This window comes from Hemicordylus capensis, chromosome 5 (genome assembly GCF_027244095.1).
Source record: "Hemicordylus capensis ecotype Gifberg chromosome 5, rHemCap1.1.pri, whole genome shotgun sequence".
NCBI lineage: Eukaryota > Metazoa > Chordata > Lepidosauria > Squamata > Cordylidae > Hemicordylus > Hemicordylus capensis.
In genome coordinates, this window is record NC_069661.1 from 224,072,889 (window position 1) to 224,095,457 (window position 22,569).

The 22,569-nt window shown below is 48.2% G+C and overlaps 1 protein-coding gene across 6 annotated transcripts in view; it reads right to left on the reverse strand.

The window, feature by feature from the left end:
* Positions 1–22,569, reverse strand: part of ABTB3 (ankyrin repeat and BTB domain containing 3) — a 448,319-nt gene that overhangs the window by 333,001 nt on the left and 92,749 nt on the right. For 5 of the 6 annotated variants that reach the window (XM_053258103.1, XM_053258104.1, XM_053258101.1 and 2 more), the window contains exon 3: positions 18,025–19,318. In XM_053258103.1, coding sequence (XP_053114078.1) covers positions 18,025–19,288 — 1,264 coding nt within the window. In that variant the 5' untranslated portion in view covers positions 19,289–19,318. Of the gene's footprint in view, positions 1–18,024; positions 19,319–19,517; positions 19,569–22,569 lie in introns of those variants that run through there. The other variant, XM_053258100.1, reaches the window with a different exon arrangement.

Consider the following 22,569-nt stretch of genomic DNA (forward strand, 5'->3'; position numbering starts at 1 on the left):
GTCCTAAAATTTACTCTCTGGTCTTAAACAGCAATTGTGTAGGTGGTTTGTGGTTTGTTTTTGTTGTTTTGAGGTGTGCGTGTGGTTTTTTTTGTTTGCTTGCTTTGCTTTTAACATGCTAAATTGGTTCTGTGTCCAGTATTAGATATCACAGTTTAAGAAAAATGCCAGCAAATCAGAGAAGATCAATAAATTTAGTAAAATGTTTTTGTACTTAGGTTAAAGTGTTCTAAGTTCAAGGAATCCTCTCCCCACAGATAATATACTGAAAGGCAGACCACAAAACTGTAATGTTGTCCAGATATTTAGAAGGTTTTCATTTAAAAAAAGATGAAAATATCTGCCTTCCTTATTTCTTACCAGCTAGGATAGGACAAAAGGGTAGCAAATGTAAGCTTCAGGAAATTAGATTTAGGCCAAATATTTCAACAATCTTCCTAAGTGTAATAATAGCAGGAACAAGTTTTCTAGCATTTTCTATTCTGGATCTCATTAAGAATGCCATTTTCAAGCTTCTGACAGGATAGATTCCTTCCATAGTCCAGCAAGAATGAAACTAAAATGATTTCAAAAGCAGCCTTTAGCACTCTACGATTCCCCGAGAGAGCTGTGTGCTTGTAAATATAAATACTGTAATGACAACAGTATTGCTCTCTAGCCTAGTCCTATCAAATGGCAAAAGTTGGTTGATAGATAGGATAGCATTATTTACTTGCTCCACTTATACAAACCAGCCTTCTGTTGAGAATTTCTCCCATTCAGAAGCCCATCAGGCCAAGACCTTTTAAACTGCATAATATGTCCTCAGACCTTTCTCCATTTCCTCCATAGACAATACCACAGCACAGCAGTCTAAGCAAAACTCATACATCGTATGTATATGGAGAAGAAATCTGAGCAGTGCACTGGAAGAGCAGAGGAGAACAAACATATTGCCAATTAACAAGTTTCATTCTACCAACTATGGCAAGAGAGAGGGTTTTTTAACCTTTTGCCCCTATGCCACAACTTCAATGAAAATGGTTCCAATGAAAACAAAGTACACAAGGCATCTGGGAGAACAAATGATCACTGTAATTTTTGACAACGTCCACACTCCTAGGGATGGAAAATACTATTGCAAAATAGTATTGCAATAAGCATTAAGCAATAAGCTTTCAGGGTGTTACGTTTTTATTGTCCTGACCCTCAAGCCTTCAGCAGCCAAATTTGCAATGGTGTTTAAAAGCTTTAAACCGTTTTAAGAACTACAATAAATTTTTATCAATGATATCAAAGGAACAGAAATGACAATTGGCAGGAAAACATTACTCCATGAAGAGAGAACAACAATTTGTTCTCATCCCTAACCCTATCCAAACACTTTCCTCATGCAAAAATGACTGCAATTTTACTCTAATCATTTGGAGGTAGGGATAAAGAAGGGGTGACAACACCGAAAAGGTTGTAAGTGCAACAATGCTATCACCTGCTTTCTATATCGGTTACTTGCCTTGGGTGCTAAGCGCAGCTTCCCTCTCAAGCCAAATAATAGCAAGTCGCTGTAACAGTGCCAGCCCATGACATTTTGCTGCTTGAAGCGGAACACTAAATGTTATTCCCCCCTTCACTCCCCTTTCTCTTTTTCCCCTATTAAAACCACAGCCCCAGTTCCTTTCAATCTTTCCCTCTTATTTTCCTTTCCAATTATGAAGGGAACATGAAAAGCAGGTTGGTGCCGTTTCCCCCTCCTGCCTCGGCAAATCTTCCATGGGGACAGTACTGGATAAGGAGCTGTGCCACTCCTGAGAACTGGCCCACACTCTACCACCTGAAGCAGACCACTTCAACCCACTTCATGATAGGGCCAACCCTGCAAGAGGACCAAAAAGGAACATTGGAACTACTGTGAAGGGTTCTTTTCCCCTGTGATTGGAGCTCATCAGCATGGGTTGTGCACTGAGCATGTTCAAGAGGCAGGACTAAGACATGCAAGGTTAGTTTCCAGTTGCCAGAGGGCGCCATATCCCCAGTCCCGGGACTGTAGCCACAGAGTGTGGCACATATAGAGAAAGAGAAATAGCCTAGAAAGGCAACAGGTTAAATACACAGGATAATACAGGAGTCACAGAGGACACATACTAATGCTGTTATGTTCTGGAAGGTGGTTCCATTCAAGATAAAAGGAACCAACCACAATAACTATATACATCCGGAGGTGGGCCTGATGAGCACCAGTCACAGTGGGGAAAGAACCCTTCACAATAAGTTCAATGTTCCTTTCCCCCCTGTGTTGGAGCTCATCAGTATGAGACATGCCCAAGCAGTATGCAAAAAGAATTGGGAGGGAAGAATGCATTCAATCTACTTGTAGGAGGGCAGTGAGACCAAAGGTCACCTGAGGTATCTACAAGGAGGATATTTGTGGTGGTTAAGGAGAGAAACGGAGGTGCAGGATGGCTGCCATACCGATATCCAAGGAGTGTGTATTGAGAAGGCCATTGTGGCCACCCTGGAGTAGAGCCATAATCCTTCTAGAATCAGGTACTGAAGGAGATGAAGAGAGGTCAGATATGCTAAATCCTATCGTGAGCCTGATATAGATGTGTAGAGCCCAGCGAAGGTGTAAGCCAGGTCTTTCCCTGTGGTGAGATGGAATCAGGTTTAAGTACCATGTAGTCAACTTGGACATGCAGAGTCCTTATTTATAATAAAAGCGGTTACACAGACTCTGTGTGAGATGAAGATAAAGTGACCACAAGGATCTAGTATGAAAGAAACTAGAGAGGAGAAGAAGAAAAGAGTTTGAATGGCGGCAGAGGAGTAGCATTAAAGTCTGCATTCAAGTACCCTGATGGTAAAAAACACTGTGGGAATGTTGGACAGAACTGTCATACTATGAAAAGTTCAGGATCGAGGCCAGAACAAAGGCATGGCATTTGAGAGAATTGAAGCTCTAGACCAGTGGAGGCAAGGACTTCAACAACCCCCGTGGTCAGTGGATTAGTCATTTTCCATGTATCTAGAGAAGCTGCCCATGTCATCTGAATGGCCAGACGGTGGATGGATGCTGGGAAGCCCAAATGGAATCTTACACAGCTTGCAAGTAACTCTTGGCGACAAGGTTTGAGCACGCAACCCCCAGGTGTACAGTTGGAGCCATTCTGGGCCAGATGGGTGAGAGGCCCTTAAGGGAGAGGGTCCCTGTGGAGGGGAGATGCCGGGGTGGTGGACCACCCAGTTGTGAGAACCAGGGCCTCTAGAGCCCAAGGGATGCCACTTCGATCAACTCTACCTGCTGCAACACTTCTTAGAGGATCTTATGAAGATCGGGCTCCACCATTCAGGTTAATGATCTGGACCCGCCATGTCTGTTCATGTGTGACTTCGTGGGTATGTTGTCTGAACGTATTAACACATGACAGCCCTAGAGAAGAGGCTGGAATTGGATGAGGGCCAAGCGGGATGCCCCTAGTTCTAGCCAGTTGATGTTACTTCTTGGTGGCAGAGGAGACCAAAGACCTCGTGCATACTGGGTTTCGTATTAAGTGCCCCACCCTTTCAGTCTGGCCTCTGTGGTAACCGTGAGTCTTGGCAGTTCTGTTAGAGGGGAGCCTCTACTGAGGTTGGGGAAAGCCCCCATAAAATGGAGTGGGAAACAGTGGGAGCGAACCGAATCTACTGGTGAGTTGCCACCAAGGTGAGAGCTTGCAATAGAGAAAGAACATTGAAGAGGTGGGAGTGACATCTCAATCGGCAAGTGCACTCCATATGCACTACCATTGATTTCCTAGACTTGGGAGAGAAGCCTGAGGTCTATGGGGCGACAACGTGAAAGAGGCCGGATGAGCACAGAGATTTTGTCCCTCTTTTCCTGGGGAGCAATACAGAGGACTGAGCAGTATCAAAATTGCTCCCAGGTGTAGAAGAGACTGAGATGAGTAAAGATGGCCCTTTTCCCGGTTGAAGATGAATCCATGAAGGTTCATGCCCCGTGGCATTAGACTCGCATCTCTCTGTGTTTTCTGGAAGATGGATGTATGATCAGGGATCATGGAGATCAGGGTGAATGTGTCTGCCCTACAGATGGAGGTGTGTTGAGTGTTACCATTACATGCGCGAGCAGATGACAGTCCAAACTGGAACTCTGTGTACTGATAATGCAGATGGTTGTATGAGCATCTTAGGCATCTCCTGTGATCCGAACAAATGGAGATGTGGGAATAGGCCTCTGAGACGTCCACTGATGCCGTGAATAGATAGCCACCTATATGGCGTGAGGTCCCTTTCTGATGAACTTGTTGATTTTCTAGAGGTCTAGAACTGCCTCCCAGGAGCTGTGCTCTTAAAGGTGATGAATAAGATAGAATAAACTTTTCAACATATTTCTGTTGAGGGTACTGAATCAATTATCCAAGTCTGTAGGAGATGACAGATGGGTAGAACATCTGGAGATGTTAAACGGTCCTCTAGGGACACCATGTAATGGGGAAGTGGCAATAAGGTATAGGGAATAGGCCTGGGAATGGTGTCTTTGACCCAGAGGCCTTGGGCTGGGGGCATCCATGTGGAAGTAAAGTTGAGGAGTCTGCTTACTACTGGGTCAGAGACATAGTGTTCTAGTCTGCTGCAGATTGGGATGAATGTGAGGGACTCATGTATCCTAGTAGCCTTTTGTAGCTTGTTTCCACAGGGAGCGGCTCAACTCCTTGAATCTAATGCCCCAATAGAAATAGTTGTCTGAGTTAAATAATAGCCCCGATAGAAATAATTGCCTGATGGGGTAGAGTTTATTGTATCTTATTTTATTTTAAATCCCTGATCTCAATCGTGATCGGGTCCAGAGATGGTCCAAAGAGTTTGGCTCCATCCAAGGGAGAGGATGTAAGTGCAAGTTTGGACTTTGTGTTGACCTTCCATAGGGCTAGCTGAATAGATCTGTGTAATGCCACTCCAAATGCCAAGACTTAGAGGTGTGTTGTATACAATATTAGGCTGGAGTTCACCATCAATGCTGCTGCTCTTGGCAAATATTTAACCCCCAGCAAAGCTTGGAATTCTCAGGCAAAACAAGAGAAGTGAGTTCCCACACACCAGAACTGAGGCTCTTGCGAAAAAGGAGTTAGTGGTGGTTGCTTGACAAAAGTAGTGGATGCCTCGTGAGCATTCTTGAGGAGTAGGTTGCACGTTCTGTATCCTGGAGGCTCCAGCAAGTATTGTGCTTTTGAGCTAAAGGGTGAGCCTGAGGCTAGATGCACCCCAAGGGCATCAACATGGGGAAAGGTGAGGCAAGCCATAACCTCTGGGAGAGATGTGTAATGCCTCCCAGTGTAACTCCCAACTGGCCTAGTGGAATCGGGTTGTTGCCATGCTGACAACAAGACCTTGTGAAAGAGGGGTAAGGAAGGGGACTGGGACAGTGGTGACGGGAAAGGAAGGAAGGAAACAACTGATCTAGTCTTGTTGATGTGAACACATAACTGCAGCAGACATATTTATTACACATGTAGTCTCCCATCCCAATGCAAACCAGGGGAAAGCCTGCTCAGCAAGAGGAGCAACCCATGCTCACCACCACAAGACCAGCTCTCCTAGCTGAGCATTTTTTTTTTAACAGAGAGAGGTTAATAATAACCTACTTACCTTGGTAAGTAAGATCCCAAATTAGAGAGGTAGGAGGGGAGAGGGGAAAGTATTGTTGGACTACCCCCTCTTCAGATAACACTCCTTCCTCTTACCAGATCCCACAGGATTGTTTGGGTTCAAGGAGCAGACTGCGAGGCTTCAGGATCAGATGCTGGTAGCTGGCTGCTCACATGTGAACTCCCATCCAAATGCACACCAGGGGAACCCTGCTCAGCAAAAGGAGGCAATTCTCACTAGCTAAGATCAGGAAAATGAAACTAAAACTAGAAATTGTCAATGGTCTCATTAGGAATGGAAAAATGTTTAGGATTTAGGTTAAAATAAAAAGCTAAGATAGCTCCCTTCACACAATCCAAGAGGGGGAGGGTGGAAGGAGGTAGAGAAATAAAATCATAAAAAAGGAAAATGAGAAACTAGCCTGTCTTTCCCCCCAAATAAACAATGAAGAGTTTTCAAAGCCCTACTAACTCGATCAAGTCAGGACCGGAACTGGGGGTATGGCACCCTCTGCCAACAGGAAACTAGCCTCACATGTTTTGGTCCTGTCTCTCGAACATGCTCAGTGCACAATCCATTCTGATGAGCTCCAGCACAGGGGAAAGTTACAATACACATCATATCTAGTCTGGCCTTCAGTCAAAATTTTTCATGAAGCTGCAGAGGCTGCCTTGAAACAAAGGGCATAAATGTTTTTAATGGACAAACACATAGAAAGAAGATAAGAGGGCAACACAAAGTATGCTGACAATCACCGAGCACGCTGCTAATATTAAACATTAATATTTAAATGTTGCAAAGCACTGAAACAAAATGGAAGACGTTATGTAAGTTGGTTATGAAGCACTACAATATCAGTAGTACAAAAACTGTGTCATCTGAAAAAGCACACAAGAGCCTCAGAGGAAGTTGGAGGAGGAGGATGTCTGCCTCGGAGGAGGATGTCTGCTATCCAAACTGAAGTGCTACCATGTCATGGAGTAGCAACACCAGCAGCTAGGGTAGGTGGGAAAGAACTACCACCAGAAGCCATCTTCTGTCCCTATCATCATCAGCAGATATTCAGAGAAAGAACAATTTAGGTCAAGACATCTCCAAGGGACACAAGGACCTCATATCACCATGTATCTAATATGGGTTATTACTCTAATAACCATGCATCTAAAACTAGCAGATGGCCAGAAATGGCCAAACGAGCACAACACTATACATGCTCTAAGACCAATTGCTCTCCCCCCACCCGCCACCGCCTTTTCCAAACTCTGCTCTCTTCCTTCACCATTGTCGTAACCATATGACTAGCAACAAAACATCTCCTTAGGGCGTGTACAGACATCACATGGACACTCCTTGGTCTCCATCATGGCTTTTAGAAAAAATGTAAAGACTTGGCTTTTTATGTTATTGTCTTCATTGCTGCTTTTTTGTATATTGTATGGTATTTTTATGTATGTATTTTAAAAATTTTTTAATTAGATCTGTTTTTATATTTTAGCATATTTTAATTATGTAATTGTTATAGTCTTGTTTTAACTTTTTCTATGTGAACTGCCTTGTGATTATTTTAATGAAAGGCAGTATATAAATTTAACAATAAATAAAATATCTTATTGCCCTGTTCACAACATGAATGTGCACCCACTGTTCTCCATGCAGGCACACCGTTCTTCATAGCAGCATGCCCTACCATAGAAATTGTTTTTTTCACCTGAAAGTGACTTGGCTGCAGTTTAATCAAGCAAGGACGTCCCATCTCTCACCTCCTCCACATTCACTGTCCACCCATTCCTCCACTCCATCCCCTTCACATTCCATTCCTCATTCCTTCATTTCCTCCGGCTCACAGGCACCATTTTCAAACATTTATTCTCAGTGTTCTTCCTCAGAGTTCAGTGGCCCACGCTTTCATTGCAATAGTCTAAGTTATATGATTGTAGGTTTAAATGCTTAGGCATCCATTTTTCTTTTCTATTTTTCAAAAACACAATCCCCTGCAATGCAATCTTAGTTGCTCAGAAGTAGGTCCACTGAAAACTTACTCCCCAATACCCGTTTTTAGAATTGCAGCCTTATAATAGTTCACATATCAGCTGTTGCATACCAGGTGTGTCTAGCAAGGAGGCACCTTTTAAAATGGTGATTCTCTTATATTTAGCAGGGTGGGGGGAGCAATTGGCCCTGTCCATCTCCAGCAGAGCATCCCTCCAGTGGCTGTTGCTGATGTTTCCCTTAAATTTCCTTTTAGATTATGAGACCTCTGGGGTCAGGGATCTATCTATCTTTATTAATTTCAACAGCTTTGAGCACTTTGTTGAAAAGCGGTATATAAATACTCACTGCAGTAGCAGCAGCAGCAGCAGCTGCTGCATTTGAGTAAGCTGCTCTGCGCTTCACACCAACATAAGTAAGTTATGTAAGTTCTATGGTACTTGGCAATGTTTACAGCAGCTCAGTTCAGGCCTGCTTCCATGATCATCTGGTTATGTCAAACCTCTATTCAGGCAAAGGAAGTAATCTTATCTTAACTGATCAGTGATTTGAACAGAATGCCAGCAGCAGCAGCCTCTTGGAGCTTGAAGGACACATCTCTGTAGAGTGAAAAAATCGAGATGCTTCAGGGAAAGGTAGCAGGCAGCTCAACAATGAGGGATGATGCACTTAGATACACAGGAATAAAGTGTGTGTGTGGGGGGGGTGGATTCACAGTGAACAACACAGCTATCCTCTATAATAAAGAGCCAGGGTGTGCGCCCGTGTCTCTGCGCCCGTGTCTTTCTCGGCCGTTCTGGGCATGCGCAGAGTGCATGCCCAGAACGTCCGAGGAAGATACGGCCGCAGGCACCAAGCAGCCATATTCGCTCTCAGTCCGAAAGGAGGAGAAGCGGGGACTGGGGAGGGCGGATGCGGCAGCGGCAGGACCGGCCCTGCCGCTGAAGCGGCCATATGGAGCTCAAAGGCCGACATGTGGGAACCAGGAGGGGAAGTCGGCGGAGGCCAGCCGGCGGCCACATTGGCGGCGGAGGCCAGCCGGCGGCTGAGGCGAGCCGGCGGACAAAGCGGGGAAGGCGAGCCGGCGGCTGTGGCCGCAGCGAGGAAGGCGAGCCGGTGGCCACAGGCGAGCCAGCGGGTGGTCTCCGTGGTGGTGCGGCAGCGGCGGAGTCGGGAGGCAGGAAGCTGGAAAGGGGAGGCCAGTGGTGGAGGGGGGCCCTTGCCCGGCCGGGGAGACCGGCCAGGGCATGGAGGCTGGCGGCGGTGGGAGGGGGAATGGCGGCGGGGGCCCCGGAGCACACAACTCCCCTAGCGCCCGTTAATTTAACGGGCCTAAAATAACTAGTAGGTTATAACAGCTTTAAGTGCCGGATGCCTCTAAATATCAACTGCTGAGCACTTTCCAGATTAACTCCTACCTCAGTGTCACACTCTATCTGCTAAGTGTGCTTCCGTTCGTCCTGTGTTGTGACACCGCAGTCCCTACACTGTCAGCAGGGTGCTGTTCACATTTCAGATGACCTGTTTCAGATTTTATAACTGCAATTTAGTGCTATAATGTTGTATGTCCATTGCAAAAAAGTAGCTGTGTTTTCCATCGAACATTCTGAGGATCATTTTCAATTCTATCCTGCCAAGCTGAAGCATTTTGTCACAGTTGTAGATGTTAATCTGGAAAGTGCCCTGCTTGAGAACTTCCTGGATGCATCTGGTGGAAAATATGAAGCTGGACTAGATAGGCCTTGGGCCTGATCGACCAGGGATGTTCTTATGATTTGGGCTTGACCTGGGCCAGTTCTCCATTTTGCACAGCACCTAGTGCATTCTTGGCAATTAATAAACCTCAAATAGTAATTGGAAGCTGTAGTAGAGATCCATAGGATGAAGCCCTGGCTCAGTGTAATCAGTGGAAGTCACATCACAGTCTTTAATAGGAGGTACCCTATTAGTCTGATGCACTGATTACTCTTTCACCCCAGCTGAAGGACCATCAGGTTCGATTCAAAGGATGAAGAGTTCCAGTCCTTTCCCCAGTCGCAATCCCCTCCTTCTCCTTTCCCACTTCTCACTCTCTATCACTGAGGTCATTCTCTAAATATATTGGCCAGGTCACCCATTGTCAGGAATGGTGGACAAGTTTTGTCCTTCCCACTACACATTGTTTTCACATGCAGCACTTCATTCTCCCCATAGATTTGAGAGAAAGTAAAAGCACGATCTGAACTGAAGGACACAACTGGGGTAGGCACTAAAACCCCAGTATCTGAAATGAGAAGCAGGTTTTGCCCTGTAAAGTTTTGCCCCCTGCTCTGGGGGTCTCAAACCAGAAATTCTGGCAGCTCTGAGGCTGTGCACTACCAAAGCAGAGGGAGTGATGTGCACAAAACTGGTCCTGCAGCAATTCAACCTAGGTGACCTGGGAAACCAATAGGACCCTGACTATATAACAATTGCTCCAGGGCTCAAGTCCTCAGTCTGAGCAACTCTGACTGGGTAGCAACATAGTCTCATCTTGCCTGGCCCAATTCAGTCCCTGACCACCAGTCTGTCTTTGACCATGTCTCTTCCCTCTGGTCCCTTAACCTCATCTGTCCACACTAAAACCAAATCCTAGTCCATCCTGATCCCTGACAGTCCCCTCTCAAATGGGTCCTAGACTGCAGTTTGTTTGTTTACCCCAGATAACACAATGGGAACCACCAAGAACTAAGCCTGTATTGGTGGTCTGAGATTGTTTCTTGGTCCCACTAGTGTGTGACTGGGGGTGGAATGCTGGGAACCAGTTCTGTGGTTCTGTTTTTCATGGAACTTCAGAGATCAACATAAACACAAGATGGGTCAATGCTGAGCCCAGTAAATGGTCTAAGTACCTGAGGCTACAACACTGCTGAAGCCAAGCAAATGTGGATCTGACCACTTCCCTGGATGGGAGACCACTGGGAACTGCACATAGCAACAGAACATAATTTTAAAAGGTTCATGCTCCAAGCAATTTCACTGGAAAGGACTCCTGTTTGGAACCCTGGAGAACCACAGCTAGTCAATGCAGACAGTACTGAGCTAGAGAGAACCATGGTCTGACTCAGTATAAGTCTGCTTCTCTGCTAGAGCTGGGCTGGAAATTACAGCAGTGAGAGCAACAATAAAGAGGGTATGGAGAGGCCAGGATAACAAAGCATGAATGGCAGCCAGGGCAATAACACATACTTCACCTTTGCTACAGAGACTGGATTATATGCACAGTCACACAAACCCTCCTTGAAACATATCTAAATATTATGAAATAAAACAAATGGAAGGGGAAACAAACACTGTTCAGTGGCATGTTCTTCGCACCAAGCAATTCTATTCTCTTCATATGAAATATTATTTTGTGTCCTTTAAATGTGTCTTAACAGGTAACATGAAATAATAAGAATATAAGAACAGCCCTGCTGAATCAGGCCCAAGGCCCATCTAGTCCAGCATCCTGTTTCACACAGTGGCCCACCAGATGCCTCTGAGGAGGCCTCAGGCAAGAGCTGAGGGCATGCCCTCTCTCCTGCTGTCTCTGTGACTCCCCTGCAGCTGGTACTTAGCAGCATCTTGCCTCTTAGGCTGGCCTATAGTAGCCAACAGACTAGTAGCCATTGATAGACTTGTCCTCCATGAATTTATCTAAGCCCTTCTTAAAGCCACCCAGGCTGGTGGTTTCATGGGATTGACTTATTTATTTATTTATTACATTTATATCCCGCTCTTCCTCCAAGGAGCCCAGAGCAGGGTACTACATACTTGAGTTTCTCCTCACAACAACCCTGTGAAGTAGGATAGGCTGAGAGAGAAGTGACTGGCCCAGTGTCACCCAGCTAGTATCATGGCTGAATGGGGATTTGAACTCGGGTCTCCCTAGTCAAAATGTTCTCTCTCCACACCATGCATAATTTTATAGACCTCTCTCTCATGTCATCTTTTTTCTAAAGTAAAAAGCCCCTGGTGTTGTAGCTTTGCCTCATAAGGAAAGTGCTCTGGGCCTCGATAATCTTGGCTGCCCTCTTCTGCACGTTTTCCGGTTCTATAATGTCCTTTCTGAGGTATGATGACCAGAACTGTACGCAGTACTCCAAATCTAGCTGCACTATAGATTTGTATAAGGGCAAGTCTATTAAAATCTATCTTCTAAAATCTATTATATTAGTAGTTTTATTTCCAATCCCCTTCCTAATGATGCTTAGCATTGACTTTTTCTCAGCTGCTGCACTTTGTGTCAACACTTTCAAAGAGCTCTCCTACCACCACCCCAAGTTATCTCTCCTAGTGTCAGTCACCAACAGCTCAGACCCAATCAGCATACTTGTGAAGCTGGTTTTTTTTGCCCCAATATGCATCACTTTACACAAGTCCTTTAGGGTAACGGAGTGAGATGCTGGGTAGCTGCCTTAATTTGGCTCTCTTCATTCTCAGCATTCTGTTTCTCAGCTCGTTTTGATTTTGGTTTTGCCTCCGAGGTTACAGCAAAGAGTACATTTCTCAGCTAAAGAGAGGCACTTCACACACAAGCAGAGGTGAATTCTGTCGAATATCAACACAGTACTGCAGCCTTGCTCCATGTTAACTGTGCTGCGCATGCCTCTAGATAATATTGTGCATTTCCCATTCTGAGAATAATACCTGATTTGTCAGCAAGGAGGAGAGCATCAGAGTTTTGTTGAACACCTTATAAAAACCCATCCCTGAGAAGCTGACGCATCATCTTTGTTGCACCCTTCTGCCTCAAGCTTTCAGTAAACAAGCAGTGACATGAATGAAATCTCCCCAGCAAAAGACTTCTGTTTCACAGCTTCCACGGTGCAGGCTGTGGCTGGCCAAACCACTGCATATTATAACAAAGTTCTCCCTCTCTCTCTCTCTCTCTCTCTCTCTCTCTCTCTCTCTCTCTCTCTCTGTGCTTCAGTTACACTTCTACCATTTCCTGTGGGAAAATGCAGGCTTTTGATGTGTGTGTGAGAGAGATATGCAGCCCAGCCATATGAGAAGCCTTTACAAAAATATACACAGAAGGGGGGAAAGAGACAAAACAGAGCTACTCAGCCAAACACTCAGTTGTGAAGTTCACTTCAGATGTTATTGTAAATAATGCCTAGGCATGTCCCGCCCGCCCCCCTCCATTTCCCTGGTCTCCACTACCTCTCTCCCAAACTTGCAATCCTGAGGGAGGGGGGAGCCACATTTGCATGGGCTTCTGCAGGAATACTTGCGGGGGGGGGGAGGGACACACATGCATATACTAATACAAACAATTACTACTTCTCATTAATCTGGCCGTGAGCAATCCAAGCGGAGACAACTGCCCCCTTTGCCCCCTATGCAAATGTGGGATTTAGTACTTATCCTGTCATTGTCCCGGCACCCACACACGTACACCCTACAGAAAAGCAAAAGTCAAGAATGCCGCTGCTGCCACCACTACCTCACTTCCACTCCTTAACAAAATTGTGTACAACTTGGGAGATACACAAGAAAAACTCTGGTTCCCCATCTTTCTCCTCCCCCTCTGACATTCCTAGATCTGCATTATTAAAACCTTATGGATCTCCTACAGCATAGTACTTTGAATACAGAAGTCTGGGAATTTGTGGAAATGGGGACAGTGGATCTAGAGAGGGTCTGCATTCAATGGTGAGGCTGATGTCAATCCCAGATTCTCCATCTCTTCATATTCCACTAAAATTAAGAAAAGGTAACCGGGGTAGAGAGAGACTTGGAATTTGGAGAGGACACTGTAGATAGGGGATTTTTAAAAAGAATGATCTCTCCCAAAAGCTACATATTAGACTTGTGCCCGAAATGTTTCGGAGGCCATTGTAAAGGCCTCCGAAACGTTTCGGCGGTGGGGCAGGATTCGGTGCTTCAGCACCGGCCAGGGTAGTACTTTAAGGGCGAGGGAGGGTGTACTCACCCCCCCCGCCGGGTTTCCCCCGCCGGCGCTCTGCAAATTTCAGGCCCCTCAGGGCAGCAGCTTTCCTCCCTGCCGCCCCATTCCCCCCGTCGGCCGGAAGTGGCCGGAAGTGGCGAGAGCAAGTGCGCCTGTCATGAGCGCGCCCGCCCGCCTATCTGCCGTGCGCGTGCTCGCACGATGGGCACACGCGTGCTCGCAACTTCCGGCCGACGGGGGGAACGGGGCGGCAGGAACGCTGCCGCCCCAAGGGGCTTGAAATTTGCAGAGCGCCGGTGGGGGAAACTCGGCAGGGGGGGGTAAGTACACCCTCCCCCACCCTTAAAGTACTACCCCCGCCGGTGCCGAAGACCATTCGGGCACATTCTACTACATATGCCTAGAAAGAGGAGGAGGAGCTACATATCCCTCAGCAAGATGGAATGAGAAGGCATCAGACTGAGGCTTATTCATAATTGCCACAAGGCCAGTCCTAATAGCAGCCACAACCCTGCCACTGAAGAGTGTGGGGGGGGGGGGGAAAGCCAAGACTGGTGCATTAGAAAAAATAAGAGGAACCCCACTAGATCAGACCAACTAGATCAGGCCAAAAGATCCATCAGGACCAGCACCCTGTTTCAAAGACTGGCCAGTCAGATGCCTTCAAGAAGCCCACAAGCAGGGCTTGGGCCCAAATATGGATTACTCTAACCAAGTTTGGAAAGCACATTAATTCAGTTTTTAGAATCCACAGGAAGGTGGATTGATCTTTAAACTTCACTCAAGGTGTGCTTTGATTTGTGTGTTTCCTCTACATTCTGCCTGAAGCATATGGCTGGCCAGGATTGGAACCAAAGTGAAATCTGAAAGAGAATGTCACCTTTTCTCCCAAGCAGAAACATCAGATAATTTCTTCAGATGGTTTTCCCACATCCCTCCTCCATCTGATATTATTCCCATAGAGCTATGCACTTTCCAGACTAGGCAAGTGGAAGCATGTTCTCTCCACACCAACTGGCAGGGAACATGGTGACCATTACAGAAGAAACAATAGATGAGCATGAAATACTTCAGCAGCTAGTTCACTTGCAAAGAGATTTGTGCAAGTCGGCTAGAATAGTGGCAATGTCAAAGATTCATCAGCAATTGCTAAAGCTATTTTGAGTAGGAGAAGACCTCAACAAGCTGAGTGCCAGAATATCCACACCATGTGGACCGAGCTTGAATCCTGAAGCTCCTGGCTGACTGCAGAATATCTGCGAAGAGTGCAAAGTATGGTAGGATTTGGTGCAACTAAACAGCCCAATTCCCATAGGAACACAAGAAGCTGCCTTATTCTGAGTCAGACTATTGATCTGTCTAGCTCAGTATTGTCTACATGGAGTGGCAGTGATTCTCCAAAGTTTCAAGCAGGAGTCTCTCCAGCCCTACCTGAAGATGCCAGGGAGTGAACCTGGGACCTTCTGCATGCAAGTATGTAGACGGGGGAATATCCCTCAATGCTTCAGTTTGTAACATGAGTAGCTGTTGGGGAGGAGAGCTGGTCTTGTGGTACTATCTCACAGGGGAATCTCTTACAGTGCTCACATGTAGCTACCCATCCAAATGCATATCAAGGCAGACCCAGCTTAGCAAAGGGGACAATTCAGGTATTAGTACCACAAGACCAGCTCTCTGCCCCAACAGCTGCTCATGTTACAACCTGAAGCACTGAGGGAGACTCCTGTCAGTCAGGGTTGAGAATGGGTGGGTTTTTCAACAGATCCCTCAGACAACATGAGCAAAAAGATGCAAGAAAAAGGCAGAAGGCATTTGGTAGATGAGAAAAGTAACTCTCCTCAGCAGAGGAAGTGGGGTGAACTTAGGATGGAGCCATCCCGCAATGTTCCAGGGGTAGCTTGTATCCTTGTAAGATACAAGAGGAATGGAGTCCATCTGAGCATTGTTCCAATGAACAAGTTTTCCCCCACCCCAAGGCAGAGCATTGCAACATCACAGGTGTGCTACAAGGGCACCATGTTTCTGAACATCTGCACCACAAGCAGAGAAAGAGACAACCTTTCTGAAGGTGTGCAGTTCTTCTCAGCACTACATCCAGCAACTGGGTATTAGCTTTGCACGATATAAGCAACACAAGTGGGTACAGAAGTGCAATATTGTCCAGCATGGACATAACAGGAGGCACACAATTCACCCTTTTCTATATGGTAGATGCCATACAATCCTCAGCCCCGGACAGCTGACATGGGCACAACTGCCCTCCTCCACAGTAGCACTGCAGGGTACATCTTCTCACTGAAAGTGATTGCAGGCAGGCAGTACAGTCCTATTCAGCAGTGGAGGATGCTGTCTTTTCAATCAATCACCATACAACAGCTGAATATGGTACACAACCCTCTGTAGAGGGCAATCTTCTCCGAAGCCAACTAAAGGATACAGCTCTGCACCAAAAAGGGGCATCAAGTGCAGCCCTCTCCAGGATTGTGACTAACAGTAGACATAAGCACAGCTTTCCACAACACTACAACAGATGTAGCCTCAATGGACAAAACTCTTCAAGGGATAATTGCTCCACCACCACAAGCATTACCCATATTTTTACAGTACAGTTCACACTATCACTGGCAATTCAGTACGGCTGCCACTTTTTTCACACCAGGCAGAAACTCAACAGGTGTGCCTTTTCCCTGCAAGGAGAATCAGAGAGTCATAAATCTAGCAGGTTAATTATGACCTATCATACACAACAGGAGCCCTGCCAGTGGGAAAAGGTGGCAACCTTGCAGGATACAGTCCTCTACAGCTTGTTGTTATACTGTTACAAGCAAGCAGAAATCGAGTCTTGAAAGATTTATTCATGGGCAGTCCACGCTATTTCTACTGCCCGAGGCAAAAGACAAGACGTGGGGACACCTGTGGGTGGGCGATTAGCATTCTCAGGCCATGCTGCTGAGGCAGTGGCGGCCAGAGGCACTTTTACCCCTGGACTTCAGGGCTGAAGTCCAGGGCCTCCACAGCCCCTGGGGGCCCCCAAATCCTTTTTAGTCTGTCCCAGATGGTGTGGTTGCCCAGCTGAGCATGATGATGCTTAATCTGCAGGGGAGGAGGGCCTCCCAAGTAGGCTTGTGCCTGAAACGTTTCGGAGGCCATTATGAAGGCCTCCAAAACGTTTCGGCACTGGGGGTGGTTTCGGTGCCTAAACGCCGACAGGGTAGCACTTTAAGGGTGGGGGAGGGTGTACTCACCCCTCCCGCCGCATTTCCCCCGCCGGTGCGCTGTTGATTTTAAGCCCCTCGGGGCGGCAGCGTTCCTCCCTGCCGCCCCGTTTCCCCCGTCGGCCGGAAGTGGCAGGAAGTGGTGAGCGCACGTGCGCCTGTCGTGCATGCGCACATGGCAGAAGGGCGCGCACATGCACGCACGATGGGCGCACGCAACTTCCGGCCACTTCCGGCCAACCGGGGGAAACGGGGTGGCAGGGAGGAACGTTGCCACCCTGAGGGGCTTAAAATCAACAGCGCACCGGCGGGGGAAATGCGGCAGGAGGGGTGAGTACACCCTCCCCCGCCCTTAAAGTGCTACCCCCGTCGGCGCCAAAGATTTTCGTGCACATCCCTACTCCTAAGGCATTTAGGTCCAGGCTCCAAAATTACCTAGGTGCACCTCTGGTGGCAGTAACATGTACTCTCAGACTATGCCACCAACCCAGGCAGTGTGGGAGGGGTGTCCTTAGCTCAAGTTGTGGGGGTGGGGGGTGGGGAGAAGGAGCAAATGAACAGTGTATCCAGTGGAGTCAGGAAAGGCAGCAATAGACAGCAGGGTGATGCCATGGTGTTGGGGTCTGGTACTCTCTGCCCCCTGGATCCCTTTCTGCACCAAGGACTGCCAAAAGGGAGAGCAACCCCTAGATGTATTTGTAGATTAGCATTCACATGGATGTAAGTCAAACCACGCTGCAAACGAAACAACATAACAGCACCATTACCACTCCAAAAACAAAACAAAAACCCAAAAATCCACACCACCCCCTTCAAAACTTCTAAATCCATTCATGCATTCATTCATTCATTTTCAGAAAGCCAGATTACTTCAGATGCTTACTCTGAAGTAAATCTCTCCGAGCTCAACGGACCTTGCTCCCAAGTAGGTGTGCACAGAACCGCAACCCAAGGTTGGCAACCCAACTTGCGCACCCTAGTTGGGTCTTTCTTTCCCCGCTAATCAGACGCATCAGGTCTCCGTCCACACACTGACCAATGCTGAATACTATCGTCCGATCACAGACGGAAATGCCTATTAGCTGTTGTTATTTGGTCTGACAGAGGAAAAGCCTCCCGTCCGCGGGCCCTCGAAGGCGCAGGGCACCGATCTCTCTCTCCAGGGTGGGCAGGGCCGCACGCCAGCCAGCCAGCCAGCCAGCGCGCAGCCCTCCCCTCGGCTCCCCCGCCCTGGCACGACCACAACAGGTGGGCAGGGCCCTGCGCCGCGCTTGCCTGACTCACCGCTGGCGTTTTTCCCGCAGATGAGGTGCTGGTAGGGCTGCAGCAGCCCCCAGAGCTCCGAGTCGTTGTTGACCGTCTGCTCCAGAGACTCCAGCGTAAACTTTGGCGCTTCGTTGGTGGCGACGGTGGCGTTGCTGCTGCTGCTGTTACTCTCCCGGTCCTTGTTGTCTGCAGCGGCTCCAGGAGCAGGCGGAGGCAGGGCAGCGGCGGCAGTGGTGGTGCCAGAGCCGGTGGCAGAGCCGGGGCCCCGGGGGTGGGGGTGGTGGTGATGTTGTGGCGGCGGCGGCGGCGGCTGTTGCTGCTGCTGTGGCGGCGGCGGGAGACTCTGTTGTTGTTGTTGTTGCGTCTGCTGGTGGTGGTGCTGCTGCTGCTGGTGGTGGTGGTGGTGCGGCGCCGAGGCGCTGAGCCCGCCGCCTCCGCCGAGCTGCAGGACTCTGGCGTAGATCTCTCGGAAGAGGTTCTCCATGCAGGCGGTCAGGTAGATGGCGGCGTGCTCGTGGATGCGCACGGCCACGCGGCTGTCCACCATCCAGCGGTAGAACTTGCCCACCGAGAAGGTGAGGCCGCAGCGGGTCGACTTGCCTCGGCTGAAGCGGTCGCCGCCGCTGCTGCTCATGTTGTAGAGCGACAGGGCGCTGAGGGCGGCCGCCGTGCAGCCTGAGGCCAGGCTCCAACCCAGGACGATCTCCATGGCGCTCTGGATCTCGTACTTGGTGCATTTGGCGAAGCGCAGGCTCAGCCGCTGGGCCTCCCGGGCCAGCCTGATGAGCGCCCGGCTGACCAAAGTGGAGAGCCTGGCCAGCGCATCCTTGGAAGGGGGGCTCCCGCCGCCGCCGCCGCCACCACTGCTGCTGCTGATGGTGGTGGAGCTGGCGGCGCTGCTGGAGCTGGCGGCGGCGGCGGTGGCCACCAGCCCCCTGGCCTCTTTGCGCTGCAGGAGGAGCAGAGCCTCCACCTCGTCGGGGCTCCAGGGGACCTCCTCAAGGTCAGGCAGCAGCCTGGAGCAGTGCTGCCCGAAGCAGTCCAGCACCTCGGAGTCTTCCACTAGGACAGTGTTGACCGTGTCAAAGCTGTTGTGTCTACTGTGCATCGAGTCAGTTAGATGCTGCCAGCCGTTTCCTCCATAGGGGTACGCCGTGTGAGGAGAATCGGAGCAGCACAGGGACAAGTTGGAGGACCTGACGGAGTCTGCAGCACCACCATAACCCGAGTCGAGGGTCAGATCTTCTAGCGTCCTCACCACCGTCTTACCTCTCCTTGCCATCGCTGCACTTCATGCTGCACCAGCAGGAAACTTTTGAGAAAGAAAGAAAAAAAAGGGGGGGGGGAGAACAGATAAAGTAGGGGGGAGAATAAAAGGGGGCTGGTTACAGCTCCTCTCCCACGTCTGACTTCGCAGGCTTCTTATTTGGCACGCAAACAGATCAGATCCACCCCAAAAAAATCCATTCGCCCCAACCGCATTGACAGGAGAACGCGCCGCGAAGTCGCACCAAACGTCCCTCGCTCTCTCCCACTCCAAGAAGCCGGAGCTCTGCCTCCACTCTTCTTCCTCCTTAGCTCCCTGACTTCTGCACTGCACTAGCCCGCAAACCCAAACCAACCAAAGAAGGCAAGAGAGGGAGGCGGGGATATGCAAAGCACACAGAAAAACTCCCCAATGGGATGGCTAATGCTAATTTCATTGCTACCTTTCCCCCGCGCTCCCCGCCTTTCCTAGCAGCTGCAATGGCAAGGCGAGAAGCTTCACTTCTTTAGAATTCGTACTAGTGGGAAGAATCCACAGACTCCAATTTACTCTCCTCGATTCGCTTTGGCGAGTGCTAACGACTGGAACTGGACGGTGGGTTTGTTGTGTGGGTCTCTCAATCCAGCTCCAGTGATTTGTTTTGCGTTACTCTGCTCTTGGAAAGGAAAAGAGCCCGCAGGATAAATTTAGCTGATCCAAAATAGGAACGGGCAGTGATTTTCTTTGCGAAGACCAGCCTAAAATTCCAGGCTTGCATGTATCGGAAGCAGGTAGTAGAAATTAGAAACCAAGATAAAAAGGCTGCAGCAGCTGCAGATTCTTGTTAGGCTATCCACCCCCACCCCACATTCGGTTTACAGCCTTGAAATACTAACGAGCCAGCAGTAGGAGCTGGAAGACCTTTGTATGTGTGACATCTCCTCTGCAGGTGAGCAGATGCAATCGGAGTCCTTCGCTTCTCATTTAATTGCTTATATGTGGAGCAATCAGAAACCCACTGGCAGGTTAGAGTATGCCTAGTAAAATGGGAGCCAGTGAGCCCACATGGTGCAGGAACACACATTTGAAAACAAGAAGGATGGAGAGAAGTCCATATGGAGCAGAGCAATGGATTTCTTCAAATCCTTGTGCACCAGATTAACTAAGCCAGAGGTTGTATCCTGCCCAGGGGCGTAACTACCATTCGGCAAGGGGAGGCAGTCATCTTGGGGCCCCACTGCCTCGAGGGGCCCCCCAGAGGCACATCACATGACTCCCCACCCGCCCATAGGTCCCCAGGGAGGTCCCCTGGAGCCCCTATGAATTCTCTGCCACAGGATGTGGTGACAGCCAACAACCTGGATGGCTTTAAGAGGGGTTTGGATGACTTCATGGAGGAGAGGTCTATCAATGGCTACTAGTCAGAGGGCTGTGGGCCACCTCCAGCCTCAAAGGCAGGGTGCCTCTGAGTACCAGTTGCGGGGGAGTAATGGCAGGAGAGAGGGCACGCCCTCAACTCCTGTCTGTGGCTTCCAGTGGCATCTGGTGGGCCACTGTGCAAAACAGGATGCTGGACGAGATGGGCCTTGGGCCTGATCCAGCAGGGCTGTTCTTATGTTATGTTCTTAATTATGTTGAGTCTCTTGGAGAACGGCAGGAGCAGAGAGTAAAAAAACTAGATTCAATGTGAACTAGATATTCACCGTATTCATAATGGGGATGTGAGTGTGAGTGCACGAGCTATTGTGAAGTGTGTTTGTGTGCGTATATCAGCAAGGGGCCCATTTTAAAATCTTGTCTCTGGGCCCCCTCCAACCTTGCTACGCCCCTGATCCTGCCCAGAATAGTATGGAGTTCTCACTGATGCCACAATCAAACAGCAGGTCCTTTTGGGTAGAGCAACCTAGCCAAACACCTGGGGTGCTGGGTTTGGCGGGTTCCAAGCATTTGGGATATTCTTAAAATTAAAACACTTGTATAACATTAGAGGAAGTCTTGTTTTGTTTGTTTATATGTGGCATGAATAATAACAGCTTTACAGATTCTGATGTGCAGGTTTATCATAAGACAAGGATACATTATGCCTGCAAACTGTGCATCAAAGTCAGGAAAATAAACTATTGGACAAAGGGAGGGGGATGCCGAAGACAGACTGAGGCACGATTTGGCCCTACTTCTGGAGATCCAGTATGGACCAGGGAGCCACTCTTGCACTCTTAATTCAGCCCTGTCAGGGCCAAGAAGCCTCACATGGGGACATATTTAAAATAATTATATACCAAATGCATTGGGGCTCCTGCAGTTTCATAAAGATAATTGTTTAGTCTCCCCCAGCCATCTCAGTGCATTTCAGTGGCCACACAGAAGCATAATATTTTCGTTTGGGCCATTTGAGTATGCTCCCTAAGGGCAACTGTATAAACCAACAATTGCATTCCAATGGCTAACCCTAAATTCAACATTAGTCCTTCCAGGCTCCTATAATTTTAAACTGGAGACTGTCCTACTTCGGCTCATACCTATGGCTTGTCAGAGTATCATAACATCTGGTTATGGAAGAGACTGATTTTTCAGTGCTAGAAGAAGACAGCAACTGTGCTTGATATGGAAGATTGGGTGGCCGAGGTGCACCTAGGTAATTTTGAAGCCTGGACCTCTGGCCTCTGGAGCACCCCCCACCCCGGGCTTCAGGTTAAGCATCACCCCCCTACACACACTCTGTGACACATGCAGTATTCTTAACACATGAGTTCCTGAGAGCCCAAACAGCAACTGAACTACTACAACAAATATTTATATACTGCTTTTCAACAAAAGTTCCAAAAGTTCTCTATTTACATAGAGAAATATAAATAAATAGATAAAGATGGATCCCTGTCCCCAAAGAGCTCACAATCTAAAACGAAACATAAGACAGACACCAGCAACAGCCACTGGAGGGATGCTGTGCTGGGGTTGGTTAGCAGGGCCGGCTACCATTAGGCCAGCTGGGAAGCCACCTAGGGCGCAGACTTCAGAGGGGCGCAGAGTGTATCAAATCAATCAAAATTATTTGTGTGCCAAAATATTTTCTTTTCTATTTGAGAAAGAGAATCAAAAATTGATGTATTACCTATTCTTGCAATTTAAAATAAATTTAGCAGTTTCAAGTTTTGTGCTTTTCATTTTTTCTACAGAACATCTGTTTTTGAAAATCAAAGTTGAAAATTTGGGGGGGGGGTGCAAGCCTTGCCTAGGGCGCAAAATAGTCTGGCACCGGCCCTGTTGGTTAGGGCCAGTTGCTCTCCCCCTGCTCAGTAAAAAAAACAAACTACTTT